The sequence below is a fragment of the Schistocerca nitens genome, chromosome 1, assembly GCF_023898315.1.
Source record: "Schistocerca nitens isolate TAMUIC-IGC-003100 chromosome 1, iqSchNite1.1, whole genome shotgun sequence".
Taxonomy (NCBI): domain Eukaryota; kingdom Metazoa; phylum Arthropoda; class Insecta; order Orthoptera; family Acrididae; genus Schistocerca; species Schistocerca nitens.
Genome location: NC_064614.1, coordinates 634,306,993 through 634,328,243, shown reverse-complemented (window position 1 = coordinate 634,328,243; position 21,251 = coordinate 634,306,993). Strand labels below are relative to the sequence as shown.

The following is a 21,251-nucleotide window of genomic DNA, read 5'->3' as shown; positions in this document are numbered from 1 at the left end:
TTCCTTGGGGTAGCTTATGTCCACCGTCAAGAGTTTGCATCTCTGTGACTCCCCGTCCCTTGAATTAAACAAACCTTTATACTGCCCTTCTCTGTACATGTGCAATATCCCCTGTTAGTCCTATCTGGTATGGACCCCACACATCTGAACAATGTTCTAGAGTGGGTCACACAAGTGATGTGTAACCAGTCTCTTCAGTAGACTGATTGCACTTCCCCAGTATTCTACCAATAAACTAATGTCTGCTACCCGCTTTACCCAAGACGGAACCTATGTGATAATTCCATTTTATATCTGAACAAAGTGTTACACCCAGGTATTTGTAAGAGTTGCCTGATTCCAACAGTTACTCATTGATATTATAGTCATAGGATACTATGTTTTTTTTTTCATTTTGTGAAGTGCACAATTTTTCGTTTCTGAATATTTAGAGCAAGTTGCCAATCTCTGCATCATGATGAAATCTTATCACGATCTGACTGAATGTTTATGCAGCTTCTCTCAGACAGTACTTCACCATAGGTAACTGCATCATCTGCAAAAAGCCTGATTTTAGTATTAATATTGTCTGCAAGGTCATTAATATACAACATGAACAGCAAGGGTACCAACACACTTACCTGGAGCACACCTGAATTTTCTTCTACATCTGATGATGACTCTCCATCCAAGGTAACATGCTGTGTCCTCCCTACCTAAAAGTCCTCAATCCAGTTACAAATTTCACTTGATACCACATATAATCATTCTTTTGACAATAAGCATAGGTGCAGTACTGAGTCAAATGCTTTTCAGAACTCAAGATACACTGTCTCTACCTGGTTGCCTTTATCCAAAGCTTTCAATGTGTTGTGTGAAAAGTGCGACTTGGGTTTCACATGATTGATGTTTTTGAAAACCGTGGTGGTTGGCATTGAGGAGGTCATTCTGTTCAAGATACTTCATTATGTTTGAGCACAGAATATGTTCTAGGACTTTACAACAAATTGATACCAAGGATTTTGGCTGGTAGTCTTGTGTATTGCTTCTACTACCTCTCCAGTAGACAGGTATGACCTGTGACCTTGTGTAGCTTTTCACTGTTGTAATTTATGCTCTCAGTAGCCATTTTATCATAAATAACATAATTACTTTCTCCACACTATTTGTGTCTTGCCACAGCACTTTAAATCTTAAAATAAAAATGTCAACTTCATCCCCTAAGGGCTTAACTTGGGTATACAATCTCTATTTCACCAAGAATAAGCAGTCAGACAAGTCATTTTTCCTTAGCATGATCCGCGAGTGGAACACAGGAGAGGGGAGGGGGAATATGACTTTGGCATGAATAGTGCCCTCCACCACACACTGCTTGGTGGCTAGTGGAGTACATATATATATATATATATGTAGATGTAGATTGGTCACACAGTGTCAGTCCTACATCCTTTGCCTCCGGTCAGTCTAATAACCTGCTACTTACCATCACCAAGGCTTAAAATACATCTGTCACAGTTAGTTATGATATTCTCAGCCTGTTCTGAAGTTGATTGCAACCAAATCTAAATGATACTCTTATTCCTACAATTCTGTTATCTCTTACTTAGCTTTAAATTGTTATATTTTACATTCTTATTAGGAATTTCATTGTAATTAATGCACACTGCTCAACAAAAGTTTGGACTACTACAATAAAATGTAGTCTATGATACTATAGGTCTTATTGACGTAGGCACTTCATGCGTTATTCAGTTAGAGCCCATACACTGGATGGTGATTACTGCTGGCATGCTAAGTGTCCATTTCCCAGTCATATAAAGATACTGCTGCCACTACAGTATACTGTAAGCAGTCCAGTATCAACAACAGCTTCATTCAGTTTGTGCTCAGCACTGTAGTAACATGACACATAGTGGCATACAACACATTGATAAAGTCAGGATAGTAGATTTCCTTTCAGCAGGTCATACACAGCAAGATGGTGATTATGTGTAACTCAAAGTGGTATGTCTAAGAGAAGATACAGAGAGATGGGAAATGTGAATGATAGACCCTGCATGCTTGTCCTCATATGACAATACCAATGCAAGATTGTTGCCTCCAACTGTCAGCTCACAGGTGCCCAACATCAGCTGCCAGAAATATTGGAAATGACTTCTCCTGGGTGACAGGAGACCAAATAGTGCATAGAAGGTTGTAACGGGGTGGTCTTCATTGCTGAGAAGTTTTGCACTGAACCAACTGAACTGACACAATTTAAGGACCTGGGCTCTTCCACATCAACATTGGATCATTGCAGAATAGAGTAATGTCATGTCTTCTGATAAGAGCAGGATTGGTTTGCGGTTTGCGATCAGACACTGGTCGTGTTAGCAATTGGAGAAGTGCTAGATGACACCAGGAATGCCGATATGTTCAGGAAGTCCACCCATGGGGATGTGGAACTGTAACATTCTGGGTGGCAATAATGATGGGACAACAGACCCCCCCCCCCCCCAATTCCCATTTATAGCAATTTGACTCATCCCAGATACTGTCAAGAAGTCCTACAAATGACTGTAAGGCCCTACAGATGTGAAATCAGTGACAACTTCATCCAAGTCAATGACAATGCAAGACTATACTATATTTTAGCAGTTTCTCAGTCTCTTGAAAAATGTAGCACCAACCAAATATATTGGCCAGCACAGCCCCCATAAATGAATGCAATTGAGCATGCATGAGACTGATTGAAGGTGGCCACTGAACAGCATCCTAATCAACCTGACAATCTGCAGACTCTCACTGAAGCTGCCATTGAGGAGTGAGACCTCAAATCCCAAGATAAACTTGAGGGTCTCATCCAGAGCATGCCTCACAGAGTGGAAGAACCCATCCTTGTGTGGGAGGACATTCTCGCTACTAAAGACTGATAATCATCATAACCAGATAAAGATTTTCTCTGTTTTTGTTTTCAAGATGTACACTTAGGAGAGAGCTTGCTTTGTTTTGTAATTATTTTTTTGTAACCAACCAAAATCATTGTTGTTTTCAGAAGGAATTATATTTATGTTGCTAATAACGTGTTATACAAACCTCAATACGTGTGCTGTAATAAGTCATTGTAGTAAACCCTACGATACCCACACTTTTGTTGAGGTGTGTAAATACTTTTAGCATACTGCTTCTCTTTACTACAGTTCAAAGCTTGTATTTATTGTAATGTTGTGGATAAATTTTAGCTAAAAACAGAGTTCTAAATTTTATTTTTGATTCACATCAAAAGATAGAAACTCAATTTTGCCAGTATAAGACTATGTTTCAAAATTTTGTAGTTACACTGAAAACAAAAATAGTAGTTTGCAGAATGTAGCAACTTGCATCAGTCCCACCCTCTGCTGGGTTTTGTCATTATACACTGTAAACATCTTAAATAAATCACAGCATGGGTTTAAGAAGTGACAGATCCATAAAGATAGAAATGAAAGTTTAACCACAAATGTAAGAGGGATGTATCCAGATTATACTTAGACAATTACAACCATAACTGTGTCCATATTAGACTTACTCTGAAACTACTGTACTATGGCATACAGCAGGAAGCCTCCAACTTTTGTAAAAAATAGACATCAATGTATACAAATAAAACATCAGTGTACTAATATTGAAAAACTACCTACTCTGGTTATCTGAAGATAAAATTGTATTAGCTCAGGGCTTTGTACTAGGATCTCCACTCTTTATCTTGTATATAAATATAGCTTTGTGGATGCAGACATAAAAGAAATAGACTGTAACATGTTCTTGGGTGATTTCTGATGTGAGAAAACACACTGATAAGACCTGCTAGAAAGAAGTACAAATGTATTTGTGATGAAGCACAGGTTCCTATGCAGGGATACCAAAACTTTACTGAAAATGGACTGTGGTTATACCTTTCTACATCGTCATCTTTGTTTCCCACATCATTCCATCATATTCAGTGCATCAGAAAATGAGCTTCTGCAGCAATTATGGTCATTAAAAGTGTCTGTCCTTCTTCAGTGGTGTCCCACATATGTCCTCCCTGTTCAGTGTTAAATTAGATTTTGCCATATCCTTGCACCTTAGTCTTGTTCATCCTCTTGATCTCTCTGTCTCTCATACAATAGTATTAGTAGCCTGTTAGCATCCATGCATTGCATTTGTCCATACCATCTTAGTCACTGTTAGGATATTTTGTCTTGTAGTTGTACAAGATAGGCTTTCTGACAGATGTGGTAGGAGCAGCAGATGTGCATATTAATGGAATTTTAAGACTTCCAAGAGAAAACCATCAGCTCTGTGGGGAATGTAGTAGCTTTGGAATCCTGTAAAAATAAATGTAAAGAATTGAAATTATCAACTGTGCAGTGACATTAAACAGAGGCTTTCATGAATACAGGTCAAGAACTAGAGACAATTGCTTTGTTTGTACAAAAATGCTTAAAATTATGGATAAAGTGCCTATAAATATAGGGACCTTATTTTATAACTGATTGACACTAAGCATAAAGAGCATAGAAGTACTGACCAACTTCAAAAGAAAGCTGAAGGAGTGTCTCACCTCTGGACATTTGTATAAATTGAATACATCTTTGTAGGCAAATTCATAGTACAAATCTAATTTGAAATTGGGGAAGGAAATAACCACTTCCTTGACACTTGCTCTGTAAGCTAATTAACTGCTATTGCATTTATGTTTTTGTACTTTATGAATAATTCTCCAGAATTTTTTTATCTGTATGAGAATTCCTTTTGATTTTGCTATGTTTTCATATTTTTTCTGCACCATGTATATGTGTAAACCAACATTCAGAGCAGTATAGAAAGGAAGTCCCAGAGGAACACTGACAGTGTAGAAGGAGAGAATGTGTAGTCTATGTGAAATACTGTACTTCTGGTACTGTATATTTAGTGCAAATTCACTTAAAAATATGTTCAGTTAAAATGAATTTTATATGCTTGCTAATGTCTGCAAGGTTCATTTAAAAGAGTTGATTTTTCTGGATTTTCTGGATTTTTGGTAGACTTGTTAATAATTTACATTTTTTGCAAGGCTGTGTAGGCCCCAAACATGACACATCCGATACATAGCCTGGATACCACGTCTTCTTGCAGACTACCTAAATGTACAGTTTATCAATCCAAGAAGCAGTTACTTTATCGTAAAGAAACTGATAATGTAAAAATTAATAGTTGTTTACAAATGCAAATGGAAAAACAGTGATAATCTCATCCATCAGATGAAAATAGTTAATGTAGGCTTTGCATCCTGATGGCAGTAGCAGAAGATTTGGAATCTGCACAGTGCTTATAGAGGTGAAGAAAGGAAAAAATAGTTTTTGCTGTAATTTTTTTGCTGATTAATCAATATTTAATCTTTCTGGCAACATTAAGTGCCATAATCTTTTAAAGTCCTCTGATAGCTACCAGATATGGAAGACATTCTGTAAAGGTGCCATTTCTGCAGCCTCCTGTTTCGTGGAAAATCTGTAACACGGTACCTACCTAGAGATGCTAGTAAACTAGATCCTACCCACCTTCAAAAATATTTGAATGATTTAATTTGCTGGCACTTTGAAACTTTTGAGTGGGGTTACCTGAAAAACACTATTTTATGTTGTTGGATCAGAATAGGTGGGTAATCATTTTCAGAGGCTTCCTGGTTCACCAAGCTTATACCATCCAATATTTATCTGTTTGGGTAAATGAAGGACAGTCTGTTTATTACATCTATGCTTCCAATTATTCAAGATCTGTAACATCAAATTGTTGACCCTGTGATCTCAGGCTTGCTGATCTATTTTTGACAAGCAACAAACAAGTATTGTGCTTCACCAAATGGGTACACTTCATACTATTCACTGTCCAGCAGAAATTGAACTGTGTTCCTATGTTTTGTGGCCTCTGTTTGACAAACCTGTTTTTGAATAGCTTTATATACACTCGATTTATTGTATCATTTATTATCATTCTCTGCTATAGCTTTCAAACACAAATTCTGTTTTTTGTACTGTAGCTGTAGTACACAGTTTCCAAGGATTCCATCTTCTATGTTGCTGTCATTTAGAAGGTATTTATAGCATTAGTTGCCCATGCTGAATATAGCATAACAATGTGCAGTGCCTACAGCATCATATCTTGTAAAATACTGATACATTCATTAAAATTGTTAAGTGAGGTTATAATTCAAACTTTAAATTTTATAAAAACAATTGCATAAGAAATAACACTGCTGTTGCATAAGAACATACTAAAATCAATGCTATAATTTATAGGTTTCATGACTGAAAATGTTACTCATCATGAACTTTGATATTTGAGTTTAATAATTCCAACCTTTGTCCTGCTGATATGAAGTTTTTATTGTGTAAAGTTAGTTGAATACCTTTACAAAATTAGGTGCACTGAAATTGGAATTATATGAGCATTAATTTTTCTTTCTTTGTAGTGTTTAGCATATTATATTTGAAATCTTGTTATTATTGACAGCAACAACCATTTGTTATAAAATATCAGGATGAAAATGGAAGTACAAAGTTTAAAGGTTATTGCATTGACTTGATCAATGCGATCCGCAATATCACTAATTTTGAGATTGAAATTTATGAAGTGGCGGATGGTAAATTTGGAAACATGGATGAAGAAGGTAGATGGAATGGAATGATCAAAGATCTCATAGACAAGGTATGAACAAAAAAAGTGGTACTTCTTCTGTTATTGCTAATGTTTCTACTTTTATATTACATCTGTGCTTCATCATTCTGTGTAGATCAAACAATGGGAAATCCAAGATGGAATAATGCCAGTATTATGAAAGGATAGAATGCTACTCTTGATGTAGCTGAGATGACAAGTCACAGATAGGCACAACATAAAGACTGTTAAATAAGTAAGCTTTCAGCCAAAAAGGCCTTCATTAGAATTAGACACACACACTCAAGCAAACACAACTCACGCACACACGAGCACGCTCGCTGGCTGCCAAGGCTAGCTTTCTTGTTTTGCAGTCATCTTGTTGTACCTATCTGTGCCTCAGTCATCATCTTCATAATGTGGTGAGTAGAAATCTGTCCTATTCATAATATTGTTTAGATGACCAACACTTTTAATTCTGTTTCTAGTTAATACTTTTCTCGGCCTGTACTGTAATTCCAAAATGAGAGAAGCAGATTTAACAGTAGAGAGTCCAGGTTGGAATATAAGCAATTATGAAAAGGATACATTGCTATTCTCCATAGAGATGAAATGCTGAGTTGCAGACAGGCACAACAAAAAGACTGTTACACACTAAGATTTTGGCCAAAGCCTTCTTCAGAAAAGAAAGGAAATCACACCCCATTCACACAAGTGTCCACATCTCATTCACACATGACCACTATCTCCAGCAGTTCTAGCTGGACAGCAGCTGTTGTGCTGAATGAAAGCAGCAGTCAGGAGTGGGGCACGGAAGGGGGGAAGATAGCAGAGTGTGGCTATGGGGAGAGGAGAGTGCTGCCTGGCAGAGTGTGCAGGGACTAGAAAGCAACAGGACAAGGCTGCCAGGGACAGCATCAAGAGGCTGTGGGGGAGAGAGGATGGAGTAGGAAACAAGAGAAGCAGAGAGGGCAACGGTTGGGACTGGGAGTAGCATAGGGATGGAGTAGGATGTTGATGAGGTTGAGTAAATGATGTACACCACTTTAAGGGGGTGGAGTAGGACCTTGGGTACATAGCCCCTTATTTCAGAGCATGAAGATAGATGATCAAAGCCCTGAGGAAGGATTTAGTTCAGTTGTTCCAGACTGGTTTGGTATTTGGTGACGAAATGGGTGCTCATTTGTAGCAGGTTCATGGAGGTGGTGAGATGATTAGGGGTGTGTGGGAGTGTGGCACAGGAAATCTGTTTATGGACTAAGTCATGGGATAGTGCTTGTTTGGAAAGACCTTTGTGAGACACTCAGTATACTCAGCAGGGGAGGTCTTGTCACTGCAGATACACCTTTCTCAGGTGGCCAGACTGAATGAGAGGGACTAAAAAATCCCTTCGATAAGCCTGGCCACCTGAGGAGGGCATATCTGCTTCACAACCTGGACCACCTGAATCCTCCCCTCCATCACCAGCTTTACTGAACTACATAGATAAGAGTTATCCTTACAACCTATTCTCCACTCCCCAAACTAGCCCAGCCTCAACCAATGATAACCTACTCTCCCTACACCCAATACCCAACAGTTTCCACCCCCTTGCCCTACAACCTCGTCCCAATCCACATCCCCTCACCCTCATTGTTTTCACTCTCTGTCAAAGCACCCACCAGTCTCTTGCCCTCTCTGCTCTTCTTGTTTTCCACTCCATCCTACATCACACACAGCCTCCCGAAGGTGCTCCTGGCAGCCTTATTCTGCAGCCTTCTAGTCCATGCGTGCTCTGCAAGACAGTGCTCTTCTCTTGCCCCCATCTGTACTCTGCTATCGCTCCCCATATGCTGTCACACTCCCGATTGCTGATGTAGTTCACTGCAGCAGTTGCAGTCTGGTTAGAGCGGCTAGAGGTAGCAGTCATTGTGAATGGGGCATGCCTGCTTGTGTGCATGTATATGCGTTACCCTTCCTTTTCTGAAAAAGGCTTTGGCCAAAAGCTTGGTGTGTAACAGTCTTTTTGTTGTGCCTGTCTGCAATTCAGAATGTATAATTAATGCATATGAGATTCATTCCTGTTGGCAGAATGTAAAAGAAATGACAAAAAGTCCAGCTCACAACTCAAAAAGACACCAAATGTTACACAAAAACCTACTGAGAAAATTACAAGAACAAGTTTTATTTACAAATATTCTGCAACCCACTAGATATGACTCCTACAAAAACCATTAACATAAAAGTAGACTAATAATAGCTTGCACACAGGTGGCCCCCATAGCCCATAAAGAAATTAAACAGGGAGCAGCTTTAATATATGGTACAATAAGAAGAAAGTAGACATCAATTTATAGAGATTTGGAGAGTCTGTCTAAAGAGACTGAAATTGTTTGTGTAATGATCCATTGAATACCAAATTTTATTCTGTCTGATTCAAAATGCTAATATTTAGTCAAATCCTGACATCATATATGTTTTCATAATATTTAAAGTCACACAACATCAGACAGCTTTAATTCTCTAGGCTATACAGAATCTGATTTTTGTGTGTAAATATATTGGGAACAAAACTTCTACTGATTTGTTATGGATACAGTTGACCACATGTTCAGTAATCCACACCATACTGTTTAGCCTGTTACTGGTCATGATACTGATATTTTAGATGATTCCTGTAAAAGCTAGATTTCCTGTCTCTGAGTTAGTGTTATGTCCGTGGATTACCACTCTAACCTCCTGTGTCATTCACTTTGTCTGGTTCAGCAATTAAGTGACAGAATATTTTCTGCTAAACTTGTTTCTTGGTTTGAAATTGTAGACTGCAGTTTTTGCACCTGCATTCACTGTCAGCACCATTCAAAGTTATAACATCAGGAATGCAGTTCCTCTATGAAGAGATGTCTGTTGAAGTCCATTTTACACTTTATAACTTTTAATTGTTTTTTAAATTCGTCTTCTATTTAATTTTGTGGAAAATAAAGCACAGCTGTTGATAACTAAGGCACCATGTGTGAGATTTCATAAATTTTTGGGGGTATTGAAACAAAAGTCCCAACAACTGATGTTTTGGACAGGAGAGAGTAGTTTTCCACTTTGTCATTATGCTTAAGAACCTTTTTTATGTGCTAAAAATTACAAGACTCTATGGTTCTTTTTAAAATGTAACAACAGATTTTTTCCCTATTGTGACAAATTTTCGTAACATTTAAGGTGAATAATACACCTGCAGTTTTGCTTTTTTGTCTTTCATATTTAATTATTGTAGGTCAAAATGTTTCCACCTCAAGGTTTAAAAAGTATCATATCACAATACATCCTTATCCAAAAGCTTTTGAGTGCCAATACAGTGGTGTAGGTGATGTTTTTAAATTGAATAAACTAATAATAATATTGTTCATAATATATTATGTGGTGTCACCGCTAGACACCACACTTGCTAGGTGGTAACTTAAATCGGCCGCGGTCCTGTAGTACATGTCGGACCCGCGTGTCGCCACTGTGGGATCGCAAACCTAGCGCCACCACAAGGCAGGTCTCGAGAGACTGAGGAGACCTCGTCCCCAGTTGTACGGACAACATAGCTAGCGATTGGACGTGCTAAGCCTTGCTCTCATTTGCCGAGAGATAGACAGTAGAATAGCCCTCTGCTAAGTTAACTGGCGGCCCCTAGCAAGGCGCCATTTGTATCAGTGCCTATAGCTTACTAATATTCAAGAGAGATGTATTCCAAGGACTAATTAAAAGTTAAGTAACAAGCATCTACGTACTTTTCTTCTTATTCATTTACAAGTTCTCATGTTCCAGACTTCACGCCCGTCTGCGTTAGCATTGCGTGCCCTATCGGCTACAGCATTGTGTCTAGGCTGTATGGTCTAGACACAACATATTACATGATGTCGGATCTCATAATTGGATGGTGCTCCACTTTCCTGACATTTCAGTTTTGGATTTCCTTCTATAGCGTTGGGACAGGCTAGTAATAAATATGTGCATGTACTCATAAGTGAGAACAGAGAACTATGTTTTGTCTTCTGAGATAGCTTTCCATATCTGAAGAAAAAAGAATAAAATATTTGAAAAACTCCCACTAAAGAGACTGACTCATCAATTCTTCAGTAGTCTAGAATTTTGCACGTCCAACCAGATAGGTAGGCTAAGACCAAACATCAAGGGAAAAAATGTGATTCTCTTGTGTTCTAATAGACTATCACTTAAAAATAAACTTACAGAAATGGAATATTGATTTGAAGAATTAATTAGTGATGTTTTGATCGCAAATGAATAATTGCTAACTTACAGCAAACCTGTATTAAATGTACCTTATCAATACTAGTCAGCAACATGTTACTATAGCACAAGTCTGAAGTATGACGGTGTTTCAGTCTTTGCCAAAGAAACAAATAATTTGGTATATGAAATGATAGATGTATGTTCTTGTTGTGTGGAAGCAGCTTGTGATCTTTCAGTGATACTGAAACCAATTCAGGAAGTTATTGCTGAATCAGTGTACCACTCCTGTAGTAATAACTAAGTATTATTTGCAGAGTATCTTGAAAAATTGATAATAAAGCTGTTAAGTAACAAAATTGGTGGAGTGCTGATATTTGGTAACAGTAACATAGACATTATGTATAGTAATAAAAATGTGAAGCACCCTTTACACACATTAAGATCAATAAACTAGTATTGCCTAAATGAAAAATCTACCAGGTTCAAAGCAAGTTGGATAATATAATGTGCACCTTCTGACTATCTAAAACTGAATTAGGTACTGTAAACTTTGGAATTTCAGATCACATAGGACTGTGGCCCAGGCAACCTCTAAACAACAAAACAGACAATTCTTCTGCTGAACAAGGAAGGGTAATCAGATCATTCAATGAACATATATAAATTGATTCAGTTTAAAAACAATTTAAATCACATAAATTTTGTTACATTTCTGACTAATGATGTCTGCCAATGGATCAACACCAATTTTTAGAATTATTTGTAGAAAACCTCTTGTTGACCCAGATATTGCAAAAAAAAAAAAAAAAAAAAAAAAGGATCACAAAAAGCTGAAACGATGTAATAAACCTCAAGAACTGAGGAACAGGTACACCTCACACCTGAGCAAGCTTAAGGAATAAATAATGGTGCACTATAGCAGAATGCATCAGAGACAAGCTGACAAGAAAGCTTATGCAGCAGTTAGATTGGTGTACATGCCAGAAATTAGAGCAGCCAAAAGGAAAGCCAATGACAATTTTATACCCCACTAAAAAAACAGGTGTAAAGCAAGATGAAAAGTTATTAAAACAGAAATAGGCTCTGAAAATAAGCACAACAACATTCTAATCCAACTAAACATCTCAAATGCACACTTTACCAGTTCTGGCTCAAATAAAAATCTCTGTGAAGATTTAAATAAAGCCTAAGCTCTGCTCCTAGCTCTAGTCAGTAAACCACCTGATAGCTTATGCTAGTCTCGTGTATCTTACAGACAAGTTGGTGAAGCAGTTGCTAAACTTAGCAACACAAAAGCAGAAGATTTCTATGTACTCTAAAATTATGTAATAAAAATTATTAATAAATTATAATGTAACTGGATAGATAAAAAAATCTTCTCACCAAGTGGGACCAAGAGAAAATGCATATAAAAGTTAGGGAAATGTGCAATTTTTTAGGGACAGAGGTTCCTTCTTCTGGCAGAAGGATTGTTGTGGAAGGAACAGGAGTAAAGGAAAAGGACTCTTGAGGTTTAGGAAATTAGGAGAACTGCAGAAAGGTCATTGAGAACCCTGCATCAGAGCAGACTTACTGAATGGGATGAGAAGCAAGCCTTTCCTTCTCATGCTATATGGTGAGTACCCTCTGACCCAAGATACTGGGTGACTTCTCTGTAACCCTCCCAATTTCCTAAACCTCACCAGGCCTTTTCCTTCATCGCTCTTCCTTCCTCTACAACCCTTCTGCTAGAAGAACCCACTGGCTTTAAAAATTTGCACATTTCCTTCACTTTTATGTGAGTTTTCTCCTGCCACTGCTTGGTGAGTAGATTTATTATGAATCCAATTGCATTATTTTGCCAAATTGATTATTTTCACTCAAATATAAAGAAAGGGATTGTACTGCCATTTCCACTCAAATATAAAGAAAGGGATTGTACTGCCACTAACCAATATCATCAGTCAAATGCTACATGAAGGAATCTTTCCCAACTAAGTAAAAATTTCTATTGTAACATCTACCCATAAGAAAGTCCCCTAATAACTGTCAACCCATCTCACTCTTTTCAACAATATTAAAAATAGTACAATATTGTATGCACAAACAGATGAACCAGCATTTTGAGCAAAATAACCCATGTTCAATATGGTTACAGATCTCATCTTTCGAACATCAGAGCAGTTGAGACCATTATCACAAAAATATGAGTCTTTTGAGCTTAACCAAACAATCTTTGCATCTCTTCTGGCTTTGAGATGAGCTTTTGATACTGTGTGTGGTAGTACACTTATCAAAAATTTTCGTAACTATGGAGCTGGGGAGCATAATCTCCACCTTATTGAGTTATATCCAAGCAACAGAGAACAGTTAGTAACAAAAACAATGAAAGATCAGGTGGCTTACCTATTACAAAAGGCATCTGTTATCACTTGGAACTTGTTTGTTTCCTGCCATTGTGTATTTTAATGATTTATGCTCATTGTTGCCATGTGAGGCAGTAATGTACACAGGTGATACAACTCTAATTTCACAAGTGGCTGATCTAGAGGAGCTGTGACACAGCTTAAACACAGCAGTGCTAGATGTCCTAACTGGTTCCAGGAAAATTTACAAATTAATGACAGTAAACATGAAGACAAAGTTTTCAGTTCAACTATCACTGATGAAGATTTCAAAATAATTAAACAATTGAGTTTCTGCATAGATCAGAAATGCAGCTGGGTGAGTCACGCAGGAAAATTATGCTCTAAATTGTTTGGAGTGCTTTATCTGTTTTACATTATGAGGAATGATGTAAACAAAACTCTATTAGTGTATGCATATTTTGCATTTTCCCACTTCCCCTTACATATGTTATTCTTCTATGGATAACTACCCAAAAATTGTTTTCAAGTGGCCAAAAAGAGGTCATCAGCTGTATAGCAGCACTTACTCAAAGAGAATCACATAAAGATCATTTCAAATAGCGTAATATTATAATGGCCTCCCCAACGTTAAACAGAATTTAAATAATTTTAGCCATATGATGTTAATACATGAACACATCACAAGTACTGGACAATCAATTGATTTATCCCACAGTAAGCTGACTAAGGTTCCTGACAGCCACAAATATGTTAGCCTCAGTTTTATCAACAGACTTCTGAAAACTGTCCATTTTGTCTTCTGTAGAATATTTAAATTTGTTTAAGAAGACTTGTTTTAAAAAAGAACAGTATTCAGTATAAAAAGTATGAGGAATCAAATTTAAGTGAAATGAAGCTCTCACAGATTACTGTCACACCAAGTTTAACACTAGAAAATAGTAGAAAATACAAATAATATCAAATGGTCTCTTAATAGGTTTTACTGAGATTGTATTTAACATTGTAACATTGATTGAAATATCCTGAAATGTTACATACTCTTTCCCTTAAATTTAGAAGTAAATATTTACACCAGTAACATGTAAAATGTTAGATAGCAGAATATAAATAAATACAAATTGAAAAAACAGACATGGACTGTATCATGTTTGACAGCTCAAAGAATGGTGCACATAAACTGAAATGATTACTGCATGCTAACAAAATACCAAAACCATGCAGTTAAAAGCTTGTGATGATATTAAAATTCCTGGCAGCACAACAGTAGGAATAAACAGAGAATAAATAGTAATTCTGGGCAACTTAATTAATTTAGTGATCTTTGTCTCTGCTGAAAATAATATAAGTAAGTTAAACAAACCTTAAGTGCCTCGGGGAAGATCAGTTTGGATTCCGTAGAAATGTTGGAACACGTGAGGCAGTACTGACCCTATGACTTATCATAGAAGAAAGATTAAGGAAAGGCAAACCTACATCTCTAGCATTTGTAGACTTGGAGAAAGCTTTTGACAATGTTGACTGGAATACTCTCTTTCAAATTCTGAAGGTGGCAGAGGTAAAATACAGTGAGCGAAAGGCTATTTACAATTTGTACAGAAACCAGATGGCAGTTATAAGAGTCGAGGGGTATGAAAGGGAAGCAGTGGTTGGGAAGGGAGTGAGACGGTGTTTTGTAGCGTATCCCCAATGTTATTCAATCTGTATACTGAGCAAGCAATAAAGAAACAAAAGAAAAGTTCGGAGTAGGTATTAAAATCCATGGAGAAGAAATAAAAACTTTGAGGTTCGCCGATGACATTGTAATTATGTCAGAGACAGCAAAGGACTTGGAAGAGCAGTTGAACGGAATGGACAATGTCTTGATAGGAGGATATAAGATGAACACCATCAAAAGCAAAACGAGGATAATGGAATGTAGTCGAATTAAGTCGGGTGATTCTGAGGGAATTAGATTAGGAAATGAGACACTTAAAGTAGTAAAGGAGTTTTGCTATTTGGGGAGAAAAATAACTGATGATGGTCGAAGTAGAGAGGATATAAAATGTAGACTGGCAATGGCAAGGAAAGCGTGTCTGAAGAAGAAAAATTTGTTAACATCGAGTATAGATTTAAATGTCAGGAAGTTGTTTCTGAAAGTATTTGTATGGAGTGTAGCCATGTATGGAAGTGAAATGTGGACAATAAATAGTTTAGACAAGAAGAGAATAGAAGCTTTCGAAATGTGGTGCTACAGAAGAATGCTGAAGATTAGATGGGTAGATCACATAACTAATGAGGAGGTATTGAATAGAATTGGGGAGAAGAGGAGTTTGTGGCACAATTTGACTAGAAGAAGGGATGGGTTGGTAGGACATGTTCTGAGACATCGAGGGATCACCAATTTAGTATTGGAGGGCAGCGTGGAGGGTAAAAATTGTAGAGGGAGACCAAGAGATGAATACACTAAGCAGATTCAGAAGGATGTAGGCTGCAGTAGGTACTGGGAGATAAAGAAGCTTGCACAGGATAGAGTAGCATGGAGAGCTGCATCAAACCAGTCTCAGGACTGAAGACCACAACAACAACAAGTTAAACAAAGCAAACAGGTTGATATAAGTAATTATGGCCCATTAAAAGTGTTTGATTGTGTTATGACTAAGCTTATAATGTCAGCTGGCTCAAGTACAAGATTAAGCTCTACAGTATAAAGAGATGGAGGAGATTAGTGTTTAACGTCCCATCGACAACGAGGTCATTAGAGACGGAGCGCAAGCTCAAGTGAGGGAAGGATGGGGAAGGAAATTGGCCGTGCCCTTTCAAAGGAACTACCCTAGCATTTGCCTGAAACGATTTAGGGAAAGCACGGAAAACCTAAATCAGGATGGCCAGAGACGGGATTGAACCGTCGTCCTCCCGAATGCGAGTCCAGTGTGCTAACCACTAAAGAGAAATGGTAGTAAATTTCATTGAATGAAGCATTAATGGGTAAACTGAAAATGAGTATAGAACCAAATGTTTTATTAATGTGAAGCATCCTGACATTTGGGTCATCTTCTGGCCAGTTTCTAGCATGCTGCCAGCCATAGAAGGATTGCAGCAATTGGAAAACCTTTTCTTCAAATATTATGATGTTATGTTCTTTGTTTTTGAAATTTCATACCTGTTTATTTTGATGACTTCTTGAATGGAAGACTGTGGTGTATTTATTTATTGAATCTGTGACTCTAAAATGCACTGTGACAAAAAATGTTATACCATTTCTTAATTACTAACATATTTCTTGAAATTTTTTGCTTATTATTTTAGCAAAAGCTAATATTAAACAATATTTTATTATACTATACACTTTGTAAATTCAGTATTAATTGGTTTTATTTTACTATATACTCCTTCAATGTTTAGAAACAGTACTTGATCAAGCAGTCCTTCATAGTCGATTTGAAATTCTTTCTGTCCATTATTATTGTTGTGCATTTAGGTAGTTATCCAGTTTGATGCCAAGATGGGGTATGTTACTCCGTAATAGTGCTGTATGTTCTGCTGTATATTTATGCCATTGATTTGTGCTGCATGTTAGCTATATACAGATTCATTATGGGTGATGGATGGACTGTTACTTTTAATTTTTTTTATAATAATTAAATTTTCCAGTATGTAAGTACGTGAAAGCAGCAGTATATTACTTTTCTTAAACAATGGCCTGCATAATGACCTTTGGTGTATCCTTTTGATAAGTATAGTACTATTTTTCAGTAATTTAAATGATTTCAAACTTGCTCCACAATTTCCCCAAAATACTATGACATATTTAAATACTGAGTGAACATAAACAAATTATGTAGTCTTGAGCTTAGCACATTATGTACAGTTTCTTAATATTAATATTATGAAACATACTTTGCTCCATTTTCACTTTATACAGTCTAAATATTTATCTCAGTTCATTTTCTATTGTGTCCATATACTTATGAATTTTGTGTTCTCTGTCTTTCCAAATGTTTGTCCATTTATTTAAATATTAGTATTAGCTAGTGTCCTATCATGAGTGGTGAATATATTCATTGGTACACTTTTTTCCCCATTTAAAATCTAAATGTGTGCTCTACTATAGCCTGTGAAATGGTTACACTTAGTTACCTTGTGTTTGGTTTTCAAATATGAACTTTACTTGTGAGAATTATGCAATTATATTGCATTGTTACTAGTGTGAATAGTACTGAATTATATATACATTATCATTTCTGAGCCCAGCCTCACAAGTTTGTGGTGGGGGTCAGTCTTATAAAGACTGATGTAAAGATGTTTGTTGATTTTTTAAACTGCGTAGTCGTTTGAATAATAGCTAGGTTAGAGAATACACTAAGCAGATTCAGAAGGATGTAGGCTGCAGTAGGTACTGGGAGATTAAGAAGCTTGCACAGGATAGAGTAGCATGGAGAGCTGCATCAAACCAGTCTCAGGACTGAAGACCACAACAACAACAGATTTTAGTATTCTGAATGGACTGTATTCTCAGACAGTTGGGAATTCAGAAATGTGTATATATCTGAATTACGCATTAGTCTTGGGAATAACATACATATGAGTATGGTTTACATCTTGAAAAATATTTTACATTATGATCTATCCTGCAAAATGTTAATTAGTGGTTTATTTTTTAATTGGTGAAGTATGTTATCTGCTTCACAAAAATTGGAGTAACAAAGGTATAGAATCTAACAAGAACACAGACAAAACCTGCCTTAGAAAATATGATGGTATGGAAAATTTTTGTATCAGTAAGTTTGTAAGTGAATTAGTTTCAGGCAGTGTAAAGTATGTATTAAAGAATTGCACTGCTAGCATTTTTATGGTGTATATTAATTTATCCAAATTTGTTGATTAGGTCACAAGATTTTGCATGTGATGAACAGTAGTACTTCAGTTAATTGTATTTTTTACTAAAAGAGTTCTCATGAAAAGTATTCTCACTAATGGGGATCAGCACATTAAAAATAAGAATGTGGATAATAAATTTTAGTGTAAGTCATTGGTTAATGGCTTTCAATATTCATGAACATGTTACATATATATTGTGCAGACGACTGTGTGAAAACTGAACAGTAAGTGGAAAGAAACATATCCAATATTAAAATGAGTGTAATCATATCAGTTGAGTGGTTCTAGCTTGCTATGTTAGACCTTCCCGACATTGAGTTATACAGACAGATATTGAAAAAAATATCTGATTGGATAATTCAGTGCCAGTAAAATTATGATTAAACTTTCCCTGGTCATAATAAAACACAACAGTAAACTATAAACTTTCAAAAATTGAAACACATTAAAGTACATGAAATTATAAACATTATTTTATATTTCAACGATTTTGAACAGAAACTTTCTGCTTTACCACTCACAGTTTACTTTTCCGTTAATTCACAAAGTTTTACAAGTAAACATGCTTACATGCTTTATCAGATCCATTTGGTGAGTCAATTTCCAGGCCCTCCTAATAGTGTTCACAGATATATTTGTGCTCATAAACTACAGACATGAAAAGAATAAACAAAACATTCTACATTATCAAAAACAGTAGAACTTATCATCTAATCTGAAGTAGAATAATTGACACTTTGTTATGCATTTCCTATACACAAAAAATTCACATAATTATTATTCAATGTGGCAAGGAGGGTAGAAACTGGTTTTTATACTCTAATGGTCTCCTCTGAGTAAGACCACTTAACTTTCTGAAATGTGAAATATACACAAATGAAAGTCTCAAAATTTGACTTTATAGTTGCAACATTTAAAATTAATCTCTGTTAACTCTTGTTAGAAAATTGCATTACACTTCTTAAACTCCCAGATTGATTATATGAGTGCACTTGCTATAATATATTATTACTTGGAATCACTTTTAGCATGAACATATACAGTAAATTTTTAAAATCATAGATGAGTAACATATGTTACAGTTTACCATAGCAAATTGGTATTTACTTGTACATACTTTAGATTTCATAATTTATTTCTGTTTGTTATGAATCAAATTAGACTGGCAATGGCAAGGAAATCGTTTCTGAAGAAGAGAAATTTGTTAACATTGAGTATAGATTTAAGTGTCAGGAAGTCGTTTCTGAAAGTATTTGTATGGAGTGTAGCCATGTATGGAAGTGAAACATGGACGATAAATAGTTTGGACAAGAAGAGAATAGAAGCTTTCGAAATGTGGTGCTACAGTAGAATGCTGAAGATAAGGTGGGTAGATCACGTAACTAATGAGGAGGTATTGCATAGAATTGGGGAAAAGAGGAGTTTGTAGCACAACTTAACTAGAAGAAGGGATGGGTTGGTAGGACATGTTCTGAGACATCGAGGGATCACCAATTTAGCATTGGAGGGCAGCGTGGAGGGTAAAAATCGTAGAGGGAGACCAAGAGATGAATACACTAAGCAGATTCAGAAGGATGCAGGTTGCAGTAGGTACTGGGAGATGAAGAAGCTTGCACAGGATAGAGTAGCATGGAGAGCTGCATCAAACCAGTCTCAGGACTGAAGACCACAACAACAACAACATGAATCAAATCATATACTTACCAACTTTGTTATTCAGAGGAGCTCATTCACAAAACTACACTAAGTCAAATCAGAATCCCTAACCATTGTCCTATTTTGTGCACATCTCTGTCATTTTAGCCATTACTGCTTCCCTATTCCATAGTCGTATTATTCCATCATATTCCATTAATTCATATATTATGGCATTTCTTAATTACTTCATTACCTCCTTAAATCACAGATTCCTGCCTTGCTTTTCATATATAAAGAAAATGACTCTAAAGAATTAGACTCCACAGCAACAAATCACAACACTATTGACAAACTTCATTATCTATTATATTAATTAATGAAGTACTGTAAATCATTATCAAATTTAAGCATGTACAAAATAATTTTCTTCCAGATTTTATCATCCCCTAATTCAAAAACAAACCAAGACACTTTTTATCAAAATGCAGCTGAAATACAATTTTAATGTAAGCTTCCATCCTTGTACATTATATTACTAATACTCATGACCACATAAAGTTAATGATTGGCACAAAGAAAATTTCTGCCTTCAAATAACACATATTTAAGTATCCTCTAATTGAGCACAGTAGAAGATAATTTTAACTATCTGACAAACTATTGATAGCATTGTTATAAAAGCAAATGATTCCAGAAAATAAGAATGAAATCATACAGCTCAAGGAGGCATTACTCATATAATGTTTTCTAAAAAGAGCAATGACCTCCTACCTACTTATTTTATCCATTGTCCTAAATTGTTCCAGTTCTATTAACAAACTGGATATTTCCCAGATTCAGAAAATTTTCAATGTTAGATGGATGAAATTTCACACATTCAACATACAGACTCTACATTTACAACATTTACATCTATTCTCTGTAAACCACTGTGAAGTACATGGCAGAGGGTATGTCCCATTCTACCAGTTTCAATCATGTATGGAGCACACGAAGAATGATTGTTTGAGTGCCTCTGTGCATGTGCTAATTATTCTAATCTTATCCTCACAATCCCTGTGTGAGTGATATGTAAGTGGTTGTAGTATATGCCTAGAGTCATCATTTATAGATAGTTCTAGAAACTTTGTTAGTAGACTTTCTTGGGATAGTTTATGTCCATCTTCAAGAGTATTCCAGTTCAGTTCCTTCAGTATCTCTGTGACACTATGCCATCAATCAAACAAGCCTGTGACTATCCATACTGTCCACTGTATGTGTTCAACATCTCCTGTCAGTCCTGTTTCGTATGGATCCCACTCATTTGAACAATATCTTTGAACCAGTCACATGAGTGATCTTTAAATCATGTCCTTTGTAGACTGATTGCACTTCCCTGATATTCTTATGTGCAGTTACAAGTTGCTTATTATTTTCAAGCTAAATATGTTACTAGATTTAGGGGAAACAATGTCACAGGCATTGTCACAAGTAATTTTGATTACTTTGAATAGACTATGACGCATATGCAAAAATTGTCATATGTCCTCATTTACACTAATGGATTTTTTCCTTTGTTTTCATCAACAGTAAATCCCCTAT

General features: G+C 36.2%; 1 protein-coding gene across 1 annotated transcript in view; it reads left to right on the top strand.

The window, feature by feature from the left end:
• LOC126236653 (ionotropic receptor 25a) overlaps window positions 1–21,251 on the top strand; it is a 485,919-nt gene that overhangs the window by 206,848 nt on the left and 257,820 nt on the right. The window contains exon 10 of the mRNA XM_049946121.1: window positions 6,472–6,666. Within this exon, the coding sequence (XP_049802078.1) occupies window positions 6,472–6,666 (195 nt within the window). The remainder of the gene's footprint in view (window positions 1–6,471; window positions 6,667–21,251) is intronic.